An 18995-nucleotide genomic window follows, 5' to 3' on the forward strand; every position below is an offset into this window, starting at 1 on the left:
GAAATAAGTCAGAATTTCTTTGTGGATGGGGTTCATGGTGGGATCTGGAGGGAAAATCGAAACCACACATTGCCAGGGACCAAACGGCAGGATCTCACTAAAGAGAACACATTTGCCCCCAGAAAACCCCAAAAGACATTCTGCAAAGTTTTTAGGCAAGTGCGCATTTCATGCAAGAGATAAAAATGCGTATTAAAATTACGAGATGGTAAGGTTACCAGCTATAAAATTACATTTAGTCAGAGCTTTCAACTGATCAATATATGAAGGGAGATGTAGAATCTTCCTACCAACAGAATAGCATCCATTGGGCACTAGCAGCTAAGCTGTATAGGAAAAGATCTGGACATGGTATAGAGAGGGGTGGGGAGGTAAAAGAGTGAAATTGGCAAGGAAAATCGAGACGACAAATGCAACTGTTTGGTTGTGCAACAGTATCTTGTTGCTTAGCTCACCCTTGCATCACATCCAAAACAGACATGATGTCTCTTGTAGCCTCTTGTCCCATTAAAAGCAGGAAAGCTAGCAGAAGAGCATAATGTGGCTGTGAATGTGCAATGAGCCCCTAAGATATTTAAGCATGGAACCTCATCTCCATTGTATTATATAACTCATGTTTCTGTTTGTGAGGTTTAGTCAGTTTTGCTGCATTCTGCATTTATTTGCTTCTTGCAAGAATTGAACTGCCAGTGCTGCTTAAGGCTTGTATCGCTACAAAAATAAAGCTATGTGCCACTTCCTTGAATATGAACAGCTTCAGAGCTTAATACCAGGCAACGTCTTTTCTACCGGACAGAACGGAAAAACAGAGAACGTATGTTTTATTTGAAGGTTTTATATAGCGCTGACTAGACCCAGAGGTATCAGAGTGCTTTACATGAGTATCAGACCATAGTTGCAGGTTACATGGTTACAAAGGTTACACAGTTATTAGAGCATAGCTACATAGTTACATGATTGGTGAGACAAACAATAACGGCATATGCGTAAGGGAAAAAGTAGGCAAGGGAGCGATTCAGGGGAAAGGGGGTAGGAGCAGGAGAAGTAGACAGAGAATGAAGGAGGGAAAGGGGAGGGTGAGAGAGACAGCATGAAAGAGGAGGAAGGGTGATGGGGGCACAAACTAGTAGATGAGTAAAAGCGGCGTCCAAAGTCCAGTAAGCTGTGATCCCAGGGGAGGTGATATCATTCCCCCAACTCAGATGCGAGAGGCTCCCTTTACACAGTGGACTCTCTCAGAGGGGTCTCTGAGACTCCAAGGCCTACCTACTGGATCCTTCCCCAAAAAGAGGAGAGGAAGTGCTTTGGCAAGGGTCGCCATACCATGCCTCAACTGTGAGTGGCTCCCTTTGCGCTGTGGACTCTCTCAGAGGGATCACTGAGACTCCAGAGTATAAGTAGTTGGATCTTTCCCCAACAAGGGGAGGAGTGCTTAGTTAAAGGGCACAAGGGACAGGGGGCTGGGGGCGTAGCAGGCAAGGGGAGAGATAAAGGGGGGAGGGGAAAGGAGCAGGGGAAGTAGACAAAGAATGAAAGAGGGAGAGTGGTAGGGGAGGGAGAGAGAGCATGAACAGAGGGAGGGGAAGGGTGCTTTACGCGGTTGACTCTCTCAGAGGGATCTCTAGGACTTCAAGGTCTACCTACTGGATCCTTCCCCAACAAGGGAGAGGGAGTGCTTTGGTAAAGGGCGCCATACCATGCCTCAGCTCCGCGTGGTTCCCTTGACGCTGTGGACTCTCTCAGAGGGTTCACTGAGACTCCAGAGTAAGAATATTAGATCTTACCCCAACAAGGGGAGAAGGAGAGCTTAGTTAAAGGGCAACAAGGGACAGGGGGCTAGGAGGATGGTCGGAACTGGGAGGTCAACAGAGGGGGAACAAATGGCAAAAGAAAATCGCATTAATTACAGAAAGATAACACATACAATACCCTGATGAATTAGCGATCCAGAAATGGACAGGATCCACGAAAGGCAAGGGTCAGTGAGGACAAAGGGAGAGTCAGCGAGTTGAAGAGTCCCACAAAGAAGAGCTACGGATAGCAGAAAAGGACTTGAATACGTTGTAGAGTCACTCAGGAGATCAATGCAAACGCAAAAAGCTCAGAATCACAGAATGGTGATATCAAGTATCAAGAACTACTACATATACTAGTGGTTAGAGTTTTAACTATGCAAAATAGTAAATTCACTCAGGGTTCTATTATCACAACGATCAGGATAAAAACGATTGTATGTTACTTATCCATAGAGTGTATGAAGAAATAAGACATCCAAGGGGGTAGAGAGAGGGAGGGAGATGATAGGTTATAGGATAGGGACCTAGGGGGGAGAAAGAGTTAGGGCCATCCAGCCGGGGAGCAATGTCTGAGGGTCAGCAGGATGAAGTCTAACGGACCGAGGGAGAGGACAAGAAACAACAAAATGGTGACTCCATTCGCGCTCCGCCATTTTGCGCCGTCAGTTCCCAGACACATCGCTTGACCGTCACTCAGAAGCATCTCCAACTATGCAGTGATAGGGCAAATTAAGCAGCCACATGTGTGGGCTAGATGCGGAAGAACAAACTCCAAGGAGGCAATCAGTGTCTATAAATCCTCAGTATGTAATACATCTTTATCCATGAAAGTACATAGACGTTCTGCCTTCTGCAGATCTCCAGTGAGTTTTGGTCTCTTTGATAAAGCAGTCATCTTTGAGTTTGCAGATGTTCAGCAAATATATGGTTGCATCTTTGAACCTGTGCGAAACAAATTGAGGGCCAGGGAACAAATTTCAGATTTAACTGTTTGCTCTTCAATTCATTGATTCTACAATCTTAATATGTTTAATTTTTAGACAAATTGCCTAGAGGAGAATTTGTGCATTAACAAACATGAACTGACATCTATATCTGTGTGCTTACATGTAGACTTCAAGTGCCTCACTAGTTATTGCTTGAATTACGCTTTAACCACGTGCCTCTTGGATCTGGGTCTTTGATTGTTTTGAAGGCTATACTTATGTTTGTATTCTGGCAGTAATACAGTTTCAATGACTAGGGGTTGGGGGCTCTTCAAATTCTTGCTTCCACTGACAGATAAAACAGATCTATATTTCAATATGTAATTGGCTTTAGAAACTATTTCCATTCTACACAGATTACACTCTCCATAACTCGCTGCTGTCGTCGTAATTCTTCCCACCGTGCCATGAAACTTTTCAATGAATATTGCCGCCCACTACCTTATAAAAACGGGCTATCCACCCTGCATACTATTACTATCATTCTGGTAACTGCTGGCTTGCAACCCCTCCTGGCTGAATTGAATTTTTGTTTTGTTCAAATATATAGATTTGCTAACTACACTGAGTTGTGATCTATTTAGATTGAGCCTTTTTAAACTGTACACTTGGTTGGTACATCTCTGCATTACCATATAGTTTTATATATCCTATTTCAGTTTGCTTTCTTTCGATTGGCACACAATACAATTGGTACTCGATCAAAGGTCATGAAGTTTCTTTGGTTGTCAAGGATGTCATTGGGATGCAAATTTCAGAGACATGGTGCTAAGATGCACCCTAATGTCAGTATACGGCAACAGCTTAATCTGATTATGTTTTAACTGTAGTGGGGAATTGGGGGAGATTTGACAAGTAAAAGTTGAAGGCCACCTCACTGAAGTCAGAAAATAGTTAGGTTTGAGATTAGAAAATCGTAAAACCTACTTAATTATATCAGACCAGGATAAATGAACATGTCACTTTACATGAGCTTTGGGAACCCGGTTTAATTTTTGTATCACAAAAACATGACTAAGACCTCTAACTTCTATAGCCATCATTTTTATACAGTGCCTCAAAATTGCTTAAATGTGTTTAAAAGGTGAAAGAGTGGAAAGCAGGCATCGGAGATTACCAATTTGGGGAACATATATAAATATGTATAATCAACATTCTAATGACCAACAAGGCACATTTTTCCAATAGGAAGAGGTATCACCAGCCTAATAGTCGCTTATTTCCCAAGACCTGCAAATGTTAAGATGAAAGCAATTAAAAAATATATAGTACTGATTAAGATACAAAAAAATAATACTGCACTAAAACATGAAACCAAAAACATCAATAAGACCCATTTTTCTTTTCCAGAGCACTCCTTCCTTTTACACATTGTTGTATATAAAAGTTGTAGGTATCAGTTACAACTACTGACTAACATTATTGTTCTTATATTTTCTAAATTGCCAGATCTGCAGCCCCTCGAACTTCATATATTAACACATTTTAGGGCACTCCTCTAAAGTATAATTTAAATTAAGCATAAAAACACAATCCTGGGTGTTCCATTTTATGTTGTATGGCATTTAAAAAGGGTCCTGTGTTCGAGAAATGTTCACCCGAGCTTACATTATGCCAATACACCTCCATGGCGAAGACACAAAAAGAAAAAGATATAGCAAGTCCTAAAAATGACTTTTTAATGCAAAAGCAACCATTTCAAATGTATTAAAGTGTATTCACATACTGAAATATAAAAAAATAACTTAATAGACAAATGCTGCTACAATATACATGTATAGGATAATGAATAGTCTACCATGTAAAACACTTTTATTTTGTACCATTTTATCCAGGTAAAAACATGACACGTAGGGTTTGGTGATTATGTCGAATAGGACAGAGTAAAACAATGTTGTATTGCAAGGTTGACAATACATCATTCTTCACAGCATATGTGCTAGTGCATTAAATTAACACCTTGATATTGTTGGGGCAAGCCATAGCTCTAGTATTTTAGAAATAAAAATGTAACCTACCCTGTAAATAGCGGTTTGTAGCATGTAGACTGTAAATTCACATGCTCAGCATATTCCAGTCATCTAGTATGGGGCACGGACATTTGCAACTTATTTTTCTTTGAAGAAAGGCACTTGTGAGTCACAGGATGCACCATGGCCCCACCTTAGTAGGCAATTCGAGTAGACACCTACTACATGTAAGTTTTTCCCCCCCTGCACAGCAGGTGAAGGAAGGTATGGAGTGGCGAGTGAACGCAGGATGGTGCACCATGTCATTTGTGGAAGTTAAATAATAATAAGTTAAAAAACAGATAAGCAGACATCTGAACAGAATCCTCCGGGGAGGGTGGTGTGTGCATATGAATCTACAGCACTATACACTACGAACAGATGTTTAAAGGGTAAATAAAAGTTTCTGTTCATAGCATGTGCAGCTGTAGACAGCTACCCCTTACAAGCGGTGGCTAGCGTGTGGATAATGCACACTGCTCTGCCAATCATAGCCAGCATGTGGGCTAAGATGTCCACACAATAGTGTTTGTTGTAAATTTGTAGGGTTCACCAAGTGGCTGCCTTATTTATGTCGGATAGCGGGATGTTACCAAGGAAGGCTATGGTTGCTGATTCCTTGTGTGTGGAGGGCTACCTGAGGGAAACAGGAAGCTATCCATCTGGCAATACTGGCGGGCATTTTAGAGGTTTTGCAAAGGCTACAAATATCAGATTTGACCTGCAGCAGGGTTTGGTACTGCTGATGTAATACATAAAAATTTAAAATGTAGGGTGTAAAGTCCTACCTTCACTACAGAGTCTGGTTGGGGTTGGAAACTGGCAGCTCTATTGTTTAGTTGAGGTGGAACAGGGAAACCACTTTGGGGAGGAGTACATGGTTATTACTGAGAAAATCTCTGTCATGGATTTGAATGAACGATTCTTGGCATGTGAGAGCCTGCACTCATTGATGCATCGGAGATGTAATGGCTACAAAGAAACCTACTTTTCAGGAGAAGAATTGCAAGGGGCAAGGACTCAATGGTGGGGTTCCATGAGCCTGGTAAGGACCATGTTGAGGTTCCATATCAAGGGGGACCCTGGGAGGGATGATCCTGTTGAGGCCCTCCATGAAGGCTTTGATTACTCAGATGAGAAAGAGGGAGGAATGTACCGTGTTTTGCATATGTTCGGCAAGAGCTGCTAAATGCAGTCATATGGTGATGGCTGACTTTTTAAGATGAAGACAGCAGATGATGTCTTGAACACTGGATTAAGAGGTTTCAGGTGACTGACAATGCAATAATGGATGAATGTCTTCCAGAGCAGGGCCACATAGTTGGTCTAAGATTCCTGCAGGATGTCCATGCATTCCTCTGCTGTAGCATAGGTAGGCGAACACTGAGATCTCTGGTGCCAGATCGCTAAATTGACCTGCCAGAGGTGTGGGTGTTAGATCTGGCCTTGGTTGTGTGTTAGAAGGTCTTGCCTGTTGGAGAGCTTCACCTAGCGGCTGCGTACAAGGGATGTAGGACCCAGATGAGGGCAACTAGGATAAGTGTTGAGATGTTTGCTGCATCTTACGAACCACATACGGAAGGGGTGGGAGAGGCAAAAACGTGTAGGCAAAGATCCTTGACCAGCTCATCCCTACTGTATTGATCATTGATAGTGGGAGTCGGTACAGGTTTGGGCATTTTATGTTTTAAGGGGTGGCTCTGCACTAGAACTGAAGTAGAACTGGAGTAGGAGTTGTGGGTGAAATTCCCCCCTCTTGTGGACTTGATGCATCCTGCTGAGTAGGTCTGCCAATTCACTGTCCACTCCCATAAGGTACTTCACGCTAGAAGAAGTATGTGGTGGCAAAGAGCTCAGTGCCAGGTATGAGGGGAGAGTGGGTGCCTCCCTGCTTCAGAAGGTAGGATATGGCAGTCATATCCATTATGATCAGCACAACTTTTCCTCAAATGAATTAAAGAAAGGCCTTGAGAGTGAGATGTACGGTTAGCAGCTCGAGGTAGATTATGTTGCCCATGGTGAGGCTGACCCAGTTCCCCTGTATTGTCATACATACAAGATGTGCCTGTAGCCGGTGACAGAGAAGTCTAGGCTAATGGTGACTTGTAGAAGGGGGTCTAAGAAAGGCCGCCCTATAAAAGGCTGTTTTTGTTTCACCACTGCAGAGAGTATTGGCCTTTACCAACACTAGATCCTCTCAGTGATCCCCCACTTGTGGCCATTGAACCAAGACATTCCTGCAACAGCCGCATGTGGAGCTGTGCATGGGTCACAATGGCAATGCAAGAGGCCGTCATCTCTAGGAGGCGCATAAGTTGACAATTGGTCTGAATGAGGTAGGAGCTGCTGGAATGCCAACACCCTCTTTTGGCTGGGATAGGCTTTGACTGTGACCACAGGAAGTGTTCTACCTTGAGGGGGTATAAGTGGGACCTGGTGGCATTCATGGTGAGAAAAATTGCAGCTTGGGTGTGCACTAAGCACGGCTGCCTGCCTGCGCTCTTGATCAGCCAATCATTGAGGTAGGGATAAACATGAATGCTCACCCTCCTTAGAAAGGTGGTTACCATTACTAGGCACTTTGTGAAGACTCTTACTTAAAGTGGTGGTAATCTCCAAGTAAAGCACTCTGAATTGGTAATGATGGCCACTTACCACAAAACGGGGGTAGTGCCTGTAGGCAGAATGGATAGTGATGGGAACATAGGCATCATTCATGTCTAGTGCTGTCATGTAGTCGCCTTGTCTGAGCAGAGGGATGACATCACGCAGGGTTGTCATGTGGAAATGTTCCAACACGATGTATTGATTGAGGGGACTGAGGTTGCCATTCTTCCTGGGAGATGAGTAGTTGAGTAGGCGCCCTTGCCACAGTGGTGAGGAGACACTCTTTGTGGAGGAGAGCCTAGGCCTTTTTCTTTAGGAGACTGAGATGTTCTCTGATAAAGGTATGTGCGCAAGGTGGGATTCTAGGAAGGGTTGTGAGAAGTTCTAGTCAGTATCTGTTGTGAACCACCACAAACATCCACTGTTCTGATGTAATTTCCTCCCAGAGAGAAAGGAAATCCTGCAATCTCACCCAGGTGATATGTGACTGAGGGGGAGGTCGAGCAGGTCAATGCTTCGAGGTGGATGCTTCTTTGCTGGAGCCACACCTTCCCCTGCCTTTGTTGTTACTGCTGTTGTAGGCACATCTAGTGTATGCTATGTGCACCTGCTGGTCGAAAGACTGCTGCTGCCTCTGGTATGGATGGATGAGATCATGGGAGATGGCCATGTTGCCTCCTTGATGAAGCTGAATCTTAAAGTCCGAGTTTGACGGAAGGGCACCCATAAATTCGGCGAAATTGATGTCCTCCTTTACAGTTTGAGGAGATGCTGTGGACCTCTTGCTTAAACCCAGAAATACAGCCAGGCATGGCATCTAATAAGGACACTGGTGTTAACTCCCGAAGAGGCTGTGTCTGTGGCATTGAGGACACAGTGAAGATTAGTATTGGAGATGCTTTTGCCTTCGCACATTTTTGCCTTCATAATCTTTCAGGACTCTTTGGGGAGATGTTTGACGAACTCCTGGATTTTTTCCTACTGGGCCCCATCATATTGGGAGAAGAGCCCCCCAGAGTTGGCTATGTGCCAGTGGGTAACTGCCCCGACAGCCCCCTCTTGCGGGCTGCATACAGCTTTTTGATCTCTTATCAGGCAGTGAGACATATCCTGTTGCCTAAGCAGAGGTCCTCTTTTGGACAGTATGGACAGTATGCATGAACAGGGGTCTGGTTGGACACTGCCTCGTGTGTAGACAGGGTCACTGTGGGCAGCTTTATACCTTTTCTCCACCCTTGGTGTTACTACCCTGGCCTTATTGGGTTCTCCAAATGTCCCTGGGGTATACCTGAGCATAACATGGGCAGGAATGTACTGTCCGCTCTAAATTAGTCAACGTCTCGATGAGGAAATAGTCTTTCTTTGGAGAATGTGCACATTCACCTTGAGAAAGGTGATTTCCTGCAGAATGACATTGTCGTAGCCCATGGGATCATCTGAGTGAGATGCACTGATGTGGTAATGGTCAAGGTTTGGATTGACCGTTGTGGTGGTGGTGGGGTAGACATGGTTGTCGTCTTAAGTGTAGACAGTGGGCCCTTGCTTGATGGGAGAGTCATAGGTGTCAGCACAGTCTAAGTGATTGCTTTGGACATAACAGGAGTATGGAGATCTCTCTGGTGTATAAAGAGGCACTTCTGCCTCACATCAAGCTCTTCCTGCAGTCTCTGGAGGAACAGCAGTTCTGAATCTTCTGAGCTGGTCATCAAAGGCGTTCACTACATCGTCGGTGGTCTATGTGCCGCGCCAAAAAAGCCTCCAGCTCCGAGTGGGGTTGTGGCTTGTCTATGTTCTTGGGACTCGACAGTCAAGAGGGGTCAATGCCCTTGGTCAGGACTTTTTTGGATCAGAAGACGTCTTTCGGTTTCAATTGGAGCGCAAAGGCAGGAGGGGCCCTGGAGGCTGTAGTGTTCTGTGCTTAGGGCTTGATGTCAGACCCCCTTGGGAGTGGTGCTCTGCCTCTGTGTGACACCTCTAGGGAGGCTTGGATTGGGCGTCAGGCGACTGGACATACGACCCTGGTGGAGGTCTTCATTGGAGGGCTGCAGGTCTTGGAAGTTGAGGGAGCCTCTCTCTACTTCTTTCTGGTCGGAGCTGCTTAAAAAAACAGACTTTGGGCTGGGTGAGGGTTGAGGGGCAGAATGCCCGATGGGACAGTGTCCCCACCTTCCTTGGATCCAAAGGGGTCATGTTCAGCAAAGAGGCCATGCTCATCAGTGGTAGATTGATGGTGCATTTCGGTGCACCCGATGCCTCTCCCTTTGGCACCAGTTTCCTCAACCGGAAGGAAAGGAAAGCTTCACACGAGGTGTCGCCTTGGTTGGGGGAAAGGCAGAGGTTACAAACCTCATGGTTATCCAGCTATGGGTACTTTATGTGGCACAAGGGGCAGTACTGGAAGGGCATCTGTTCCATTACCCTGGAGGGGTCTGCATTCTTTGGAGTGGAAGCTTTCAATGCGAAAGGGCACGTGGCGTTGGAGAGGGCACAAGGACTCTGGAGTTCGGGGACTGGACTGCCGTCGGATAGTGCTTTCAAAAGTGGCGGCTGGTAAGTTCAGGAGGGAGGGAGCGGACGGGACACACAAGCACACATACACACTCGCAGCCAAGCATTCACACGTGCGTGCCCACAAACACATCCATTCACAACACTCATCACCAAACATGCAACATACACGCACCAAACATTAAGTAAAAAAAAAAAAAAAAAAAATCACACTTACCTGCGGCTCTGCCTCTGTTGTCCAAGGAGGCTTGCGACTGCTGCCTTCCCTCATTGGCTGACCTAAGGCAGCAGTCCTAACGTCATCACAGAGTGGGATGGGGTCAGTGAGACCGCTGACCCCACACCACTCTGTGATGAAGTGTCACTGATTGACACTCGACCCTGGGCGTTTCAGGGCTTCAAAACTGAAGCACCCAAGTGCGAGGCAATCAGTGATACTACCCCTTGTCACGGAGAGGAGGGCCTCAGGGACTTTTGCAGAGCTGAGGAGGTCATGCCCACAGGAACTGCGACTTCCTCAGCTCAGCAAAGTTCAGCTCAGGCAGGAGCCTACGCACTTAGCGCATGTCTAGCTCCTGGCTGACCTGAAAATGAGCAGTGTGTCACGCCGACCTTTGCTCAGCATGACAAGGCATTGTTGGTGAGGGGCAAAAGGTAGGGTGGGGGAATGGCCCCCCAGCTCCAATGGACTGGCCACGGCTGGCTGTCAATCAAAGAAATGTGACAACAATGCTTTTGTGTGGGTATCGAAGATTCACCAAGAAAGCTCAAAGGAGCATAAATAACACGTCAAAGTCACTTTGGAACACATCCAAAGTCGATGGTGGAAATAAAACGAGCTAATTTTGAATGGCTCCCATATGCATTACCTACTAAGGGTGGAATCAAGGTGCATCCCGCAACTCAAAAACATTTCTTTGAAGAAAAACGGGCTGCAAATGTCTGAACCCAACACTAAACGGAAGGAGTATGCAAAGCATGTGTAGCAACAGCAACACATACCAGCAACATATGAGTCCAGGACTGACATTTTTGCTTTACCTAACACACAAATGCATTCATTATTAAATACAAAAACCTGTAAATATTCTAGGAAGTATTACCTTGTATTTTTCCTATACCGAATTTGCTGCTCAGCATTTTGGGTCTGGTAAGATATCACAATAAAATAGATGTCTTTACGTAGACCACATTAGTTCTGTTTAACAATCAGAAAAAGATGGAGAAAGTGCTGAAATGCTGTTAAAAACTTACAAATGTCAAAGTAGTACAAGACAAACTCAACTATGTGGCTTCTTCTATATTGCATCCATTAACTGCAGCTGAACTGAACATGTAATATAGTTATCGAATAGCAGAGCACAAACTATCTTCTATGTAATCGAGTAAGCAATAATACCTCATAGCAAGTTCAAAAAAATGTCCACATTTAGGGAAAAATTTGAAAAGTTCATAGTTTAAGTAAGTGCAAACAATATTTTGCTCCAATTTGACATGAATATTTCCAAAGGTACTGAAACGTTTTAGCAGGGGAGTTTCATGCTCACAAGCGATCTATGCAGCCAAAACAAATTGTTAGTGTTGTAATCAAGACACAACTTAAGCTTGTAAGCTCCTACCCACATCCTTGCGCTGTCCTCCTGCTGTAAACAATCCCAACATGAAAAAGGTACCCCCTGATTGGATGTTTGAAAGTGAGGCAATATATACATGTGTACTCGTAAAGAATGCTTGAGAGCAAGTAAGTTTGGCGAGGCTGATAACAGAAAGGTCTGGAGAATGAATGAAGGGGAGCAGAGGCAACATGGATAGAAAATACAGGGTTCACGATAACTGAGAAAGAAAAAGTGCTCATCAAAACTAGGAAAATAAATCTAACCTGCAATATGAAGGTTAATTGACACAAACTATACTTTGCACATATTCAACTTTTTGTATCAAAATACCCCAAACCTCTGCCCTAAATATCCACCTATAGTAGTTTGTGTTTAATGGCTTCAGAAATGGTGTTCAGCATTGAAACAGATTGTATCTGTTTCATAAAGTTGGTAGAAAGAAAAAGCATGCAAAACAAGGATGTGAGAAATAAAAACAATTGAAAGGGGCACGATTTGGTAAGTTATAGAATCAAAACATGCCCTTAAACCTCCCTCCTCCATGGCCATGGGAAATGAAAAATGCTTACATTTTGATCCTGCTAAAACACATGCAGTGTATACAAAAGAGGTTCATATATTGCAAAAATCAGACTGCCCTGCCACAGGGTCTGTGCCATTGCGGATTTCACCAAAAAAAGACTGGAGAAGTAACAAGGCAAATGACAACTATCAATTTGTGCCCATTAGTCAAACTGTGACATCTTTTGTAAGGAAGTTTAAACTACTGGACAGCACTATATCACAATCATCAATAAGAGTAGGGGTTGGTGCCATGGATTCTTTGCCACTGACCTTCAGTAAGACATCTAATGCACCTCTAGCCTAAAATAACCCCCCTGAAACGCGTTTCAAATACTGTGATACAACAGCTAGACAGTAGGTCATTTCTGCAACTGCAATACCCACAAAAGAAGAGTACAGGGCACAGAAGTAGTTGGACAGTGACCAACAATACTGTCCCGGCTGTACCTTATTCCTCAGAATGACCAACCACTGTTATCATAGGTATATAAAGAGAATACAGACATTTGTTTAAGAACAACTTGCTATTAGTTAGCTGGACAATACAGACCTCTAACAATATTTCCTCCAGCTTTCTAAAGGGTTACATGAAATTGTAGAATTATGCTGTCACATTAGGAATGAACAGAAGGCTGCATGCAGCCATGTGCCAGGATGGTTTCAAAGGCTCACAATCGCTGTAAGAACAGTAATTAAACACCTAATATTCAGAAGGCCACCCATAGAGACAATTTCATCTCAGGAAAGTACACTAATACCCGTTTACACCTTTAGGTCAGCTGGAGGATCTACACTGATTTGCTAAAATGACAAAACATTTCTGAAAAGAAAAATCCACAAACTTGATTGGTACAAGGAATCTGTTGATATTCACTCTAAAGTTCATAGAGAACTCCCTGAGGTCATGTTACCCTTTAATTGCAGGGGCATTTACGCAAATCCTAAAGCAGACGCTTATTTTAAACAATTGCACTGATGCTATGCAACCACATCTGGCCCACTTACCACAAAAGTTGTGGCACATGGCCATGGTTTATATCCACATTGTATTGGGCAATTCACACACACAAGGACAGTGAAGGGGCTACATCAGCAAGACAATATATACCACCATACAGATTCTTAACATTTAAAAAAAAATCCCTAGCTGTAAACCGGTTAGTGAATTGCAAAAACATATATAATTGGTTATTTTGTTCCAGTGTGATGAAATCACACAGGTTTTGAATACCTTAGGATGCGTTATGGCCTCGAAGGTTTGTTACAGAGGAAAAAGGATGAATTATCTAGACCACAAAGATTCTGAATGGATAGGACATAAGTGCCCAGAGGTAATCATTTTTGATAATGTAAATCTCCCTTTACCAACGAGATGCATCAGAAAACTATACTTTATAACAAAAAAAGGCTTCAAAGAGCTAGCACCTGTATCACTTGGGAAGATAATTCCACTGCCATAAGTAGGCCAGGGGTAACAACGTCCAATGGTCCTAAAACGCAGTAAACTGAAAAGGAGTTATAACCGGTATGAAGCAAAAGGTAGGCCGCTCCTAAATACCAAAAATCAAACACTCCCTGCGGTTATTGGCATAACACACCTCTCACTTAAAATTTAAAAGGTGATGTCACCTCTTAACCAGGCAACAAGGTGGGAAGAACTAGTTATGCGCATATTCACTAAGAAAAGCACTGTCAAAATGACTTATCTTTACAAATCAATTCCACGAAGACTGGCAACCCTTGCCGCATTTTATACCACCCTTTTTTGATTTTAGGTGTGCAAGATAAATTTAAATGAGTCAATTCCAGAATGATCCTCATTGTAAATTGTTGTAAAAAGGTCCAATGTTAATGGCTTTCCATGCATATCATGTTCCGTAAAACTTGACTGTAAGTAAATCCTACGAGCGAGCCTTCCATTCAATAGCCTTCAAAACTGTTATGATGGCATTTTAAAAGTGACAGTGATCAGCCCAACCCTTTATGGGAGCTTCCACCTAGATTAAAAAGGCCAAACATCACTTCAAAAATCAATGATTCTTCAGTGTTAAAACAACTGTAAAGTATCCAGGGAGAGAGGAGACTTCTAACTTACTATATTTAATTGTTCAGACTGCACTTTTTAATATAAAATGTGTGGCTGCAAAACAAAACATACATGGACTTTAAAAAAACAAAAAAATATATATATATAAATATTTTAACATCCTTTCTCACACTCCTCATTGTACACATGGACAATAATCATGAAAATGGATTCGAAACACATACTTCTGTTAGCCTTTCAATCGGGCTTAAGGCAAAACATATGAAACTGTGCAGAAGACCAAGGAAGTCTTGACTTTCACGACCGTAGTGTGTTCTGAAACCCTGTCAGTGTTTTCATCATTTCTTTGTCACAATTGTCTTTATATTTTCTCTTTGCTACAGTTGCGGTCCTAATGCTGATTGCGGTTTGTGCAATTCCTATGCAGCCTGTCCTTGTCTTTCTGATTTAACAGTGCAGTTTACCACCCAAAAAAAGGGTTAAAAGTCTCTTCTCTGATTCCTCAGCTATCATTTCAGTTCAAAGCATGTTGCTTTATCGTATGGAAGATCCAGTCCATTTTTGTCGTCCACCCACCGTGATGAGCATCATTCATCTGCTTCATGAAATAGTCCAATGCTTCCTGTTCTGTTTTGTCCAAAGCAAGAGTCTTCCGTATATACGCAATGTCATCAAATGATTGAAGTTCTGGCATTCCTGACCCAAGCATCATAGAGAACAAATTAATGAAGAGATTTGCATGTTGGCGTATTGCTAGGTAGGCCTTGTAACACATTTCTTGAAACCTAAAACACAAAAACAAAAATTAAGAGTTAAAAAAATATATATATATATTTTAATTTAACCCCTTTTTTTGAGGTAAGGACAAACACAGACATCTTAAAGCAAGATTACAATTGCTGAAATGAAATAAATACGCATAAAATAAGTACAGCAAAGAAAAAATATACAATCAAAGCATTTCTTATATGCATCAATGGCAGACAAAAAAAAAGAGAAATTTAACCATTTTCAATTCATAATTAAGTCTTGCAGCATATAGTCGACCCTGATTACTCCTAAATCCATTCGGTTATGGGAGACCAGATCTTAGCTCCCATTGCTCTCTTCCTTCTACCTTTGGTTTTATATATTGAAAATTCCAAATTATACATAGCTAATAGCCTTGAACGCCAGGTCACAAAGGTTGGAGGATCAGGACTAATCCAATCCTTACTTATGCAAGCCCATAGCACTGCCATACAGATAAACAAAAAGGATTTACTAGCGCTTGATTGTGTATGTGCTACAGTATCAGACCCCAACCCAATCAACACCAATTCCCCTGTTATGCAAACGGAGGCTCCCGTTATTATGCCAAGGAACTGCTCAATTTCCCCAATAAATACTCCTAACTTGGGACATGAAAAAAACATATGAATCGAGTCGGCTGCAAAAAGGCCACATCTATTACAGTTAACACCTGTAGATGTCCCCCATTTAGAGATCTTGCGTGGGGTATAATACAGAACGTATAGGGCCATATAATGCTGAGTGCGCATCCTACCTGTCATCAAAACTTGATTAGCAAGCCCTAGAGATTCCCTGATGTTAACCTCCTCTACCCCTAATTTCTTTTCCCACTTCCCTTGACATAGATCTACATCATCTGGGTATATCTCTAATATGGGAGTATAAAATTGGCCAATAGGTGTTTTTCTCTTCATTTTTTTGATAAGCCCTATCTTAGCAAATTGATGTTCCAATCCAAACCCTTGTTTAGTTAAAAAGCTTCGGATTTGGAGAAATTTGAAGAAATCTTGTTTGACTAATCCATATTTCAGTAATAAGTCTGCAAATGACATAAGTTGACCATCTTTGCCTAAGTCACCCAGCCGATAAATTCCCTTTAATCCCCACCTATAAACCACCTGGTCACGGAAAATTAATGGGAGAAGCAAAGGAGCTGAAAATGGGGTATACACATTAAGCTTAGCAATACCTAATTTACGCTTGACTTGTCTCCAAACAGAATAGGCTGCACTGAGAACTTTGAATTTGGTTTTCTTAAAATAGCTTGGTTCTAGAATCTTTACTAGACAATCATTAGTCTCATCCCCCAGCCCAAATTCGTATATTGATGGGCTGTGGCAAGGCAGAATTACTGCACAATCACCGACTACCAAAGGACTCATACACTTTATCATTGCTGCCCAGTAATACAGTATAAAGTATGGGATACCCCAGCCACCACGATCTTCCGGAAGTGCCATTCTCTTATAGGCCCTTCTCTGCCGGCTGTACCCCCATAAAAATCTAGAACAAATCCTCTCTAACTGTTTAAAGCACGATAAAGGGAATTCTATCGGTATTGTTCTAAACAAATATACAAATTTAGGCAATACCAGCATTTTTAACACATTAGATCTTCCATAAAGAGATAAATGTAGGTGATCCAACCGTTCCAATGTTGAATTCACTTTAGCCAAAACCAGATTCATATTTAATTCTGGAATATTCCCAACCGGCGTTGATATTTTAATTTCTAAATATGTAACTTCTGGCACAATGGGCACTTCAGCTGGAGGATCACCACCCACATAAAGAACCTGGGTTTTAGAGATGTTTAGTTTATAACCAGAAAAACTCCCAAATTGACTTGCCAAGGCGTTAATCGCAGGTAATGCCGATACTATATCTTTTGTTATAACAACGATATCATCAGCATATGCCAATGCTCTATACTTCATAAGCCGTAATTGAACTGGTTTTATATCTGAGTGTTGATTCAGTTTATTCAAGAAAAAATCAATATACAAGGCAAATAAAAGAGGAGGGGAAGGGCAGCCCTGCCGTGTGACTACCTATTTTAAAAGAACCAGAATCCTGAGCAGAAATTCTAATGCTTGCTTCCGGAGAGATGTATAATGCCCTAATTGCTTGTCGAAATTTAGAACCAAACCCCTTTAAACTTAGGATTTCCCACATATAAGGCCAGGAAACCCTGTCAAATGCCTTCTCGGCATCCAACAGGATTACCCCTACTGTAGTCTCGGTTGCTTGTGCCCAATCCAAAAAAGAGATCACACGTCTCACGTGATCTGTGTTATCTCTACCAGGGATAAACCCATGTTGGAAGTTAGAAACCAACCCTGAAATAACACCAGCTAACCGTATAGCTATGATCTTAGAATAGACTTTACTATCAGAGTTGATTAATGATATAGGTCTATACGAGGTAGGCAACAGTTCGGGTTTATCCTTCTTCAAAAATACGATAATAGTGGTTTTACACCAGGACGTCGGCACGATTCCCCTTTGGGCTGACAGAAATGAAGCCAACAGTTCAGATTTTAAAACTTGGCGAAAGGTCTGGAAAAACTCAAGGGGGATACCATCGGGACCCACGGCCTTACCTACTGCCAATGATGTTATTGCTACTTCCACTTCATCCCAAGTGATATCCTCATCTAATGCTTCTATCTGATCAGGTGTCAATTTTTTAATCTCCATATCAGAACAAAACTCCTTTAGTTTCTCTTCTACACCTATAGTAGCCTAAGGTGTATATAGTTCATGATAGAATTCGGTGAACACATCAAGCACTTCGGCTGAGGTTTCTTGTACCTGCCCAAGGGGATCCTGTATCCTATTAATCCTATCAGCTACTTCTTTCTGATGTAGTTTTTTCGCTAGCATTCGACCAGAATTCTCACCAACCTCGTATAATTCAGACTTATAGATAGCAATTTTAGAAGCTAATTTCTCAGCAAAATTCTGATAAATCTTCATTTTTTGAGAGGCAATATCACTTACAATTTGTGCCGTGTCTTGACCACTGGTTATCACCCCCATAAGTGCAATTTCTAATACCCTTAACTTATTCATCCCCGACTGAATTTCATCACGAACCTTCCGCTGTTTATTTATGGAATAGTGTAGTATCCTGGTCTTATGGTTCATGATGTGCCAGTGGAATGCTGCCTGAATGATGTAAGATGGAATGTTGGGAGTGGGAACTTACAGTTGGAGATGGGCTGAGCGCCTAGCTGGCTGCTCCTGGTGGGGCTACATTGGGGTTATTCACCTGTTATCTACTGGATTACTTCTGCTGTATTTATCATCTTGTAATCAACCTCAATAAAACCACATGAAACTACATCCTGGATCCTGGCTTGATTACTACAATTTGCTTAGCGTTTCCCCACGAACCCCAGCCTTGAATGCGTCCCAAACAATAGAGTCTGAGGTGGATCCCCGATTATTTAAAAAAAATTCAATGATCCATTTACCTCCCCGCATATGAAAATGGAATCTATGGACGCGCTGCAGTTCCAAGTCCCACTTCCATTGACTCAGATCGGAGAAGGCCTCGATGAATAAGTCAATGACAAACTGCCGTATATCTTTGTCCTCCTTTCCTTCTGGAACGCCTAGTATTCGAAGGTTGTGCCTTCTTGCGCGATTCTCTAAATCAGTCAGTTTCCAGGTTATATCATCCTTTACAGTTTGTAGTGAAGTTATACTCGTTTTCTGCTGCACTATCTCATCCTCGATTATAGATATTCTTGTCTCTGCTTCCCCAATCCGTGTGGACATTTCTGTACAGGACTTTATTTCTCGACGCACGGTATTTTGGAGTTTACGGACCGCGCCCTGTGTGCGCAGACCCTCTGCTTTGGTCTCCTCTCGATGAGTCATAATAGCTTGGTAAATAGTGCTCAGGGTAATTTCATTTTCAAACGGCACATCGGTGCTATTGATCTCCCGAGATGCATTGGTGGTACTGCCACCTAAGCCACATAAACCACCATTAGTCTCCCCAAGCTGTGGTGAAAATGAATAGTCCCAGACTAATGACCCAGTCTTGGTACACATTTCCT

The 18995-nt window shown here is 42.6% G+C and overlaps 1 protein-coding gene across 1 annotated transcript in view; it reads right to left on the reverse strand.

Annotated features, from left to right (window-relative positions):
* Nucleotides 1-14167: 14167 nt before the first annotated feature.
* Nucleotides 14168-18995, reverse strand: part of PIK3CA (phosphatidylinositol-4,5-bisphosphate 3-kinase catalytic subunit alpha) — a 256280-nt gene continuing 251452 nt past the window's right edge. The window contains exon 20 of the mRNA XM_085635399.1: nucleotides 14168-14918. Coding sequence (XP_085491525.1) covers nucleotides 14648-14918 — 271 coding nt within the window. The 3' untranslated portion in view covers nucleotides 14168-14647. The remainder of the gene's footprint in view (nucleotides 14919-18995) is intronic.

This window comes from Triturus cristatus, chromosome 11 (genome assembly GCF_964204655.1).
Source record: "Triturus cristatus chromosome 11, aTriCri1.1, whole genome shotgun sequence".
Classification (NCBI taxonomy): Eukaryota; Metazoa; Chordata; class Amphibia; order Caudata; family Salamandridae; genus Triturus; species Triturus cristatus.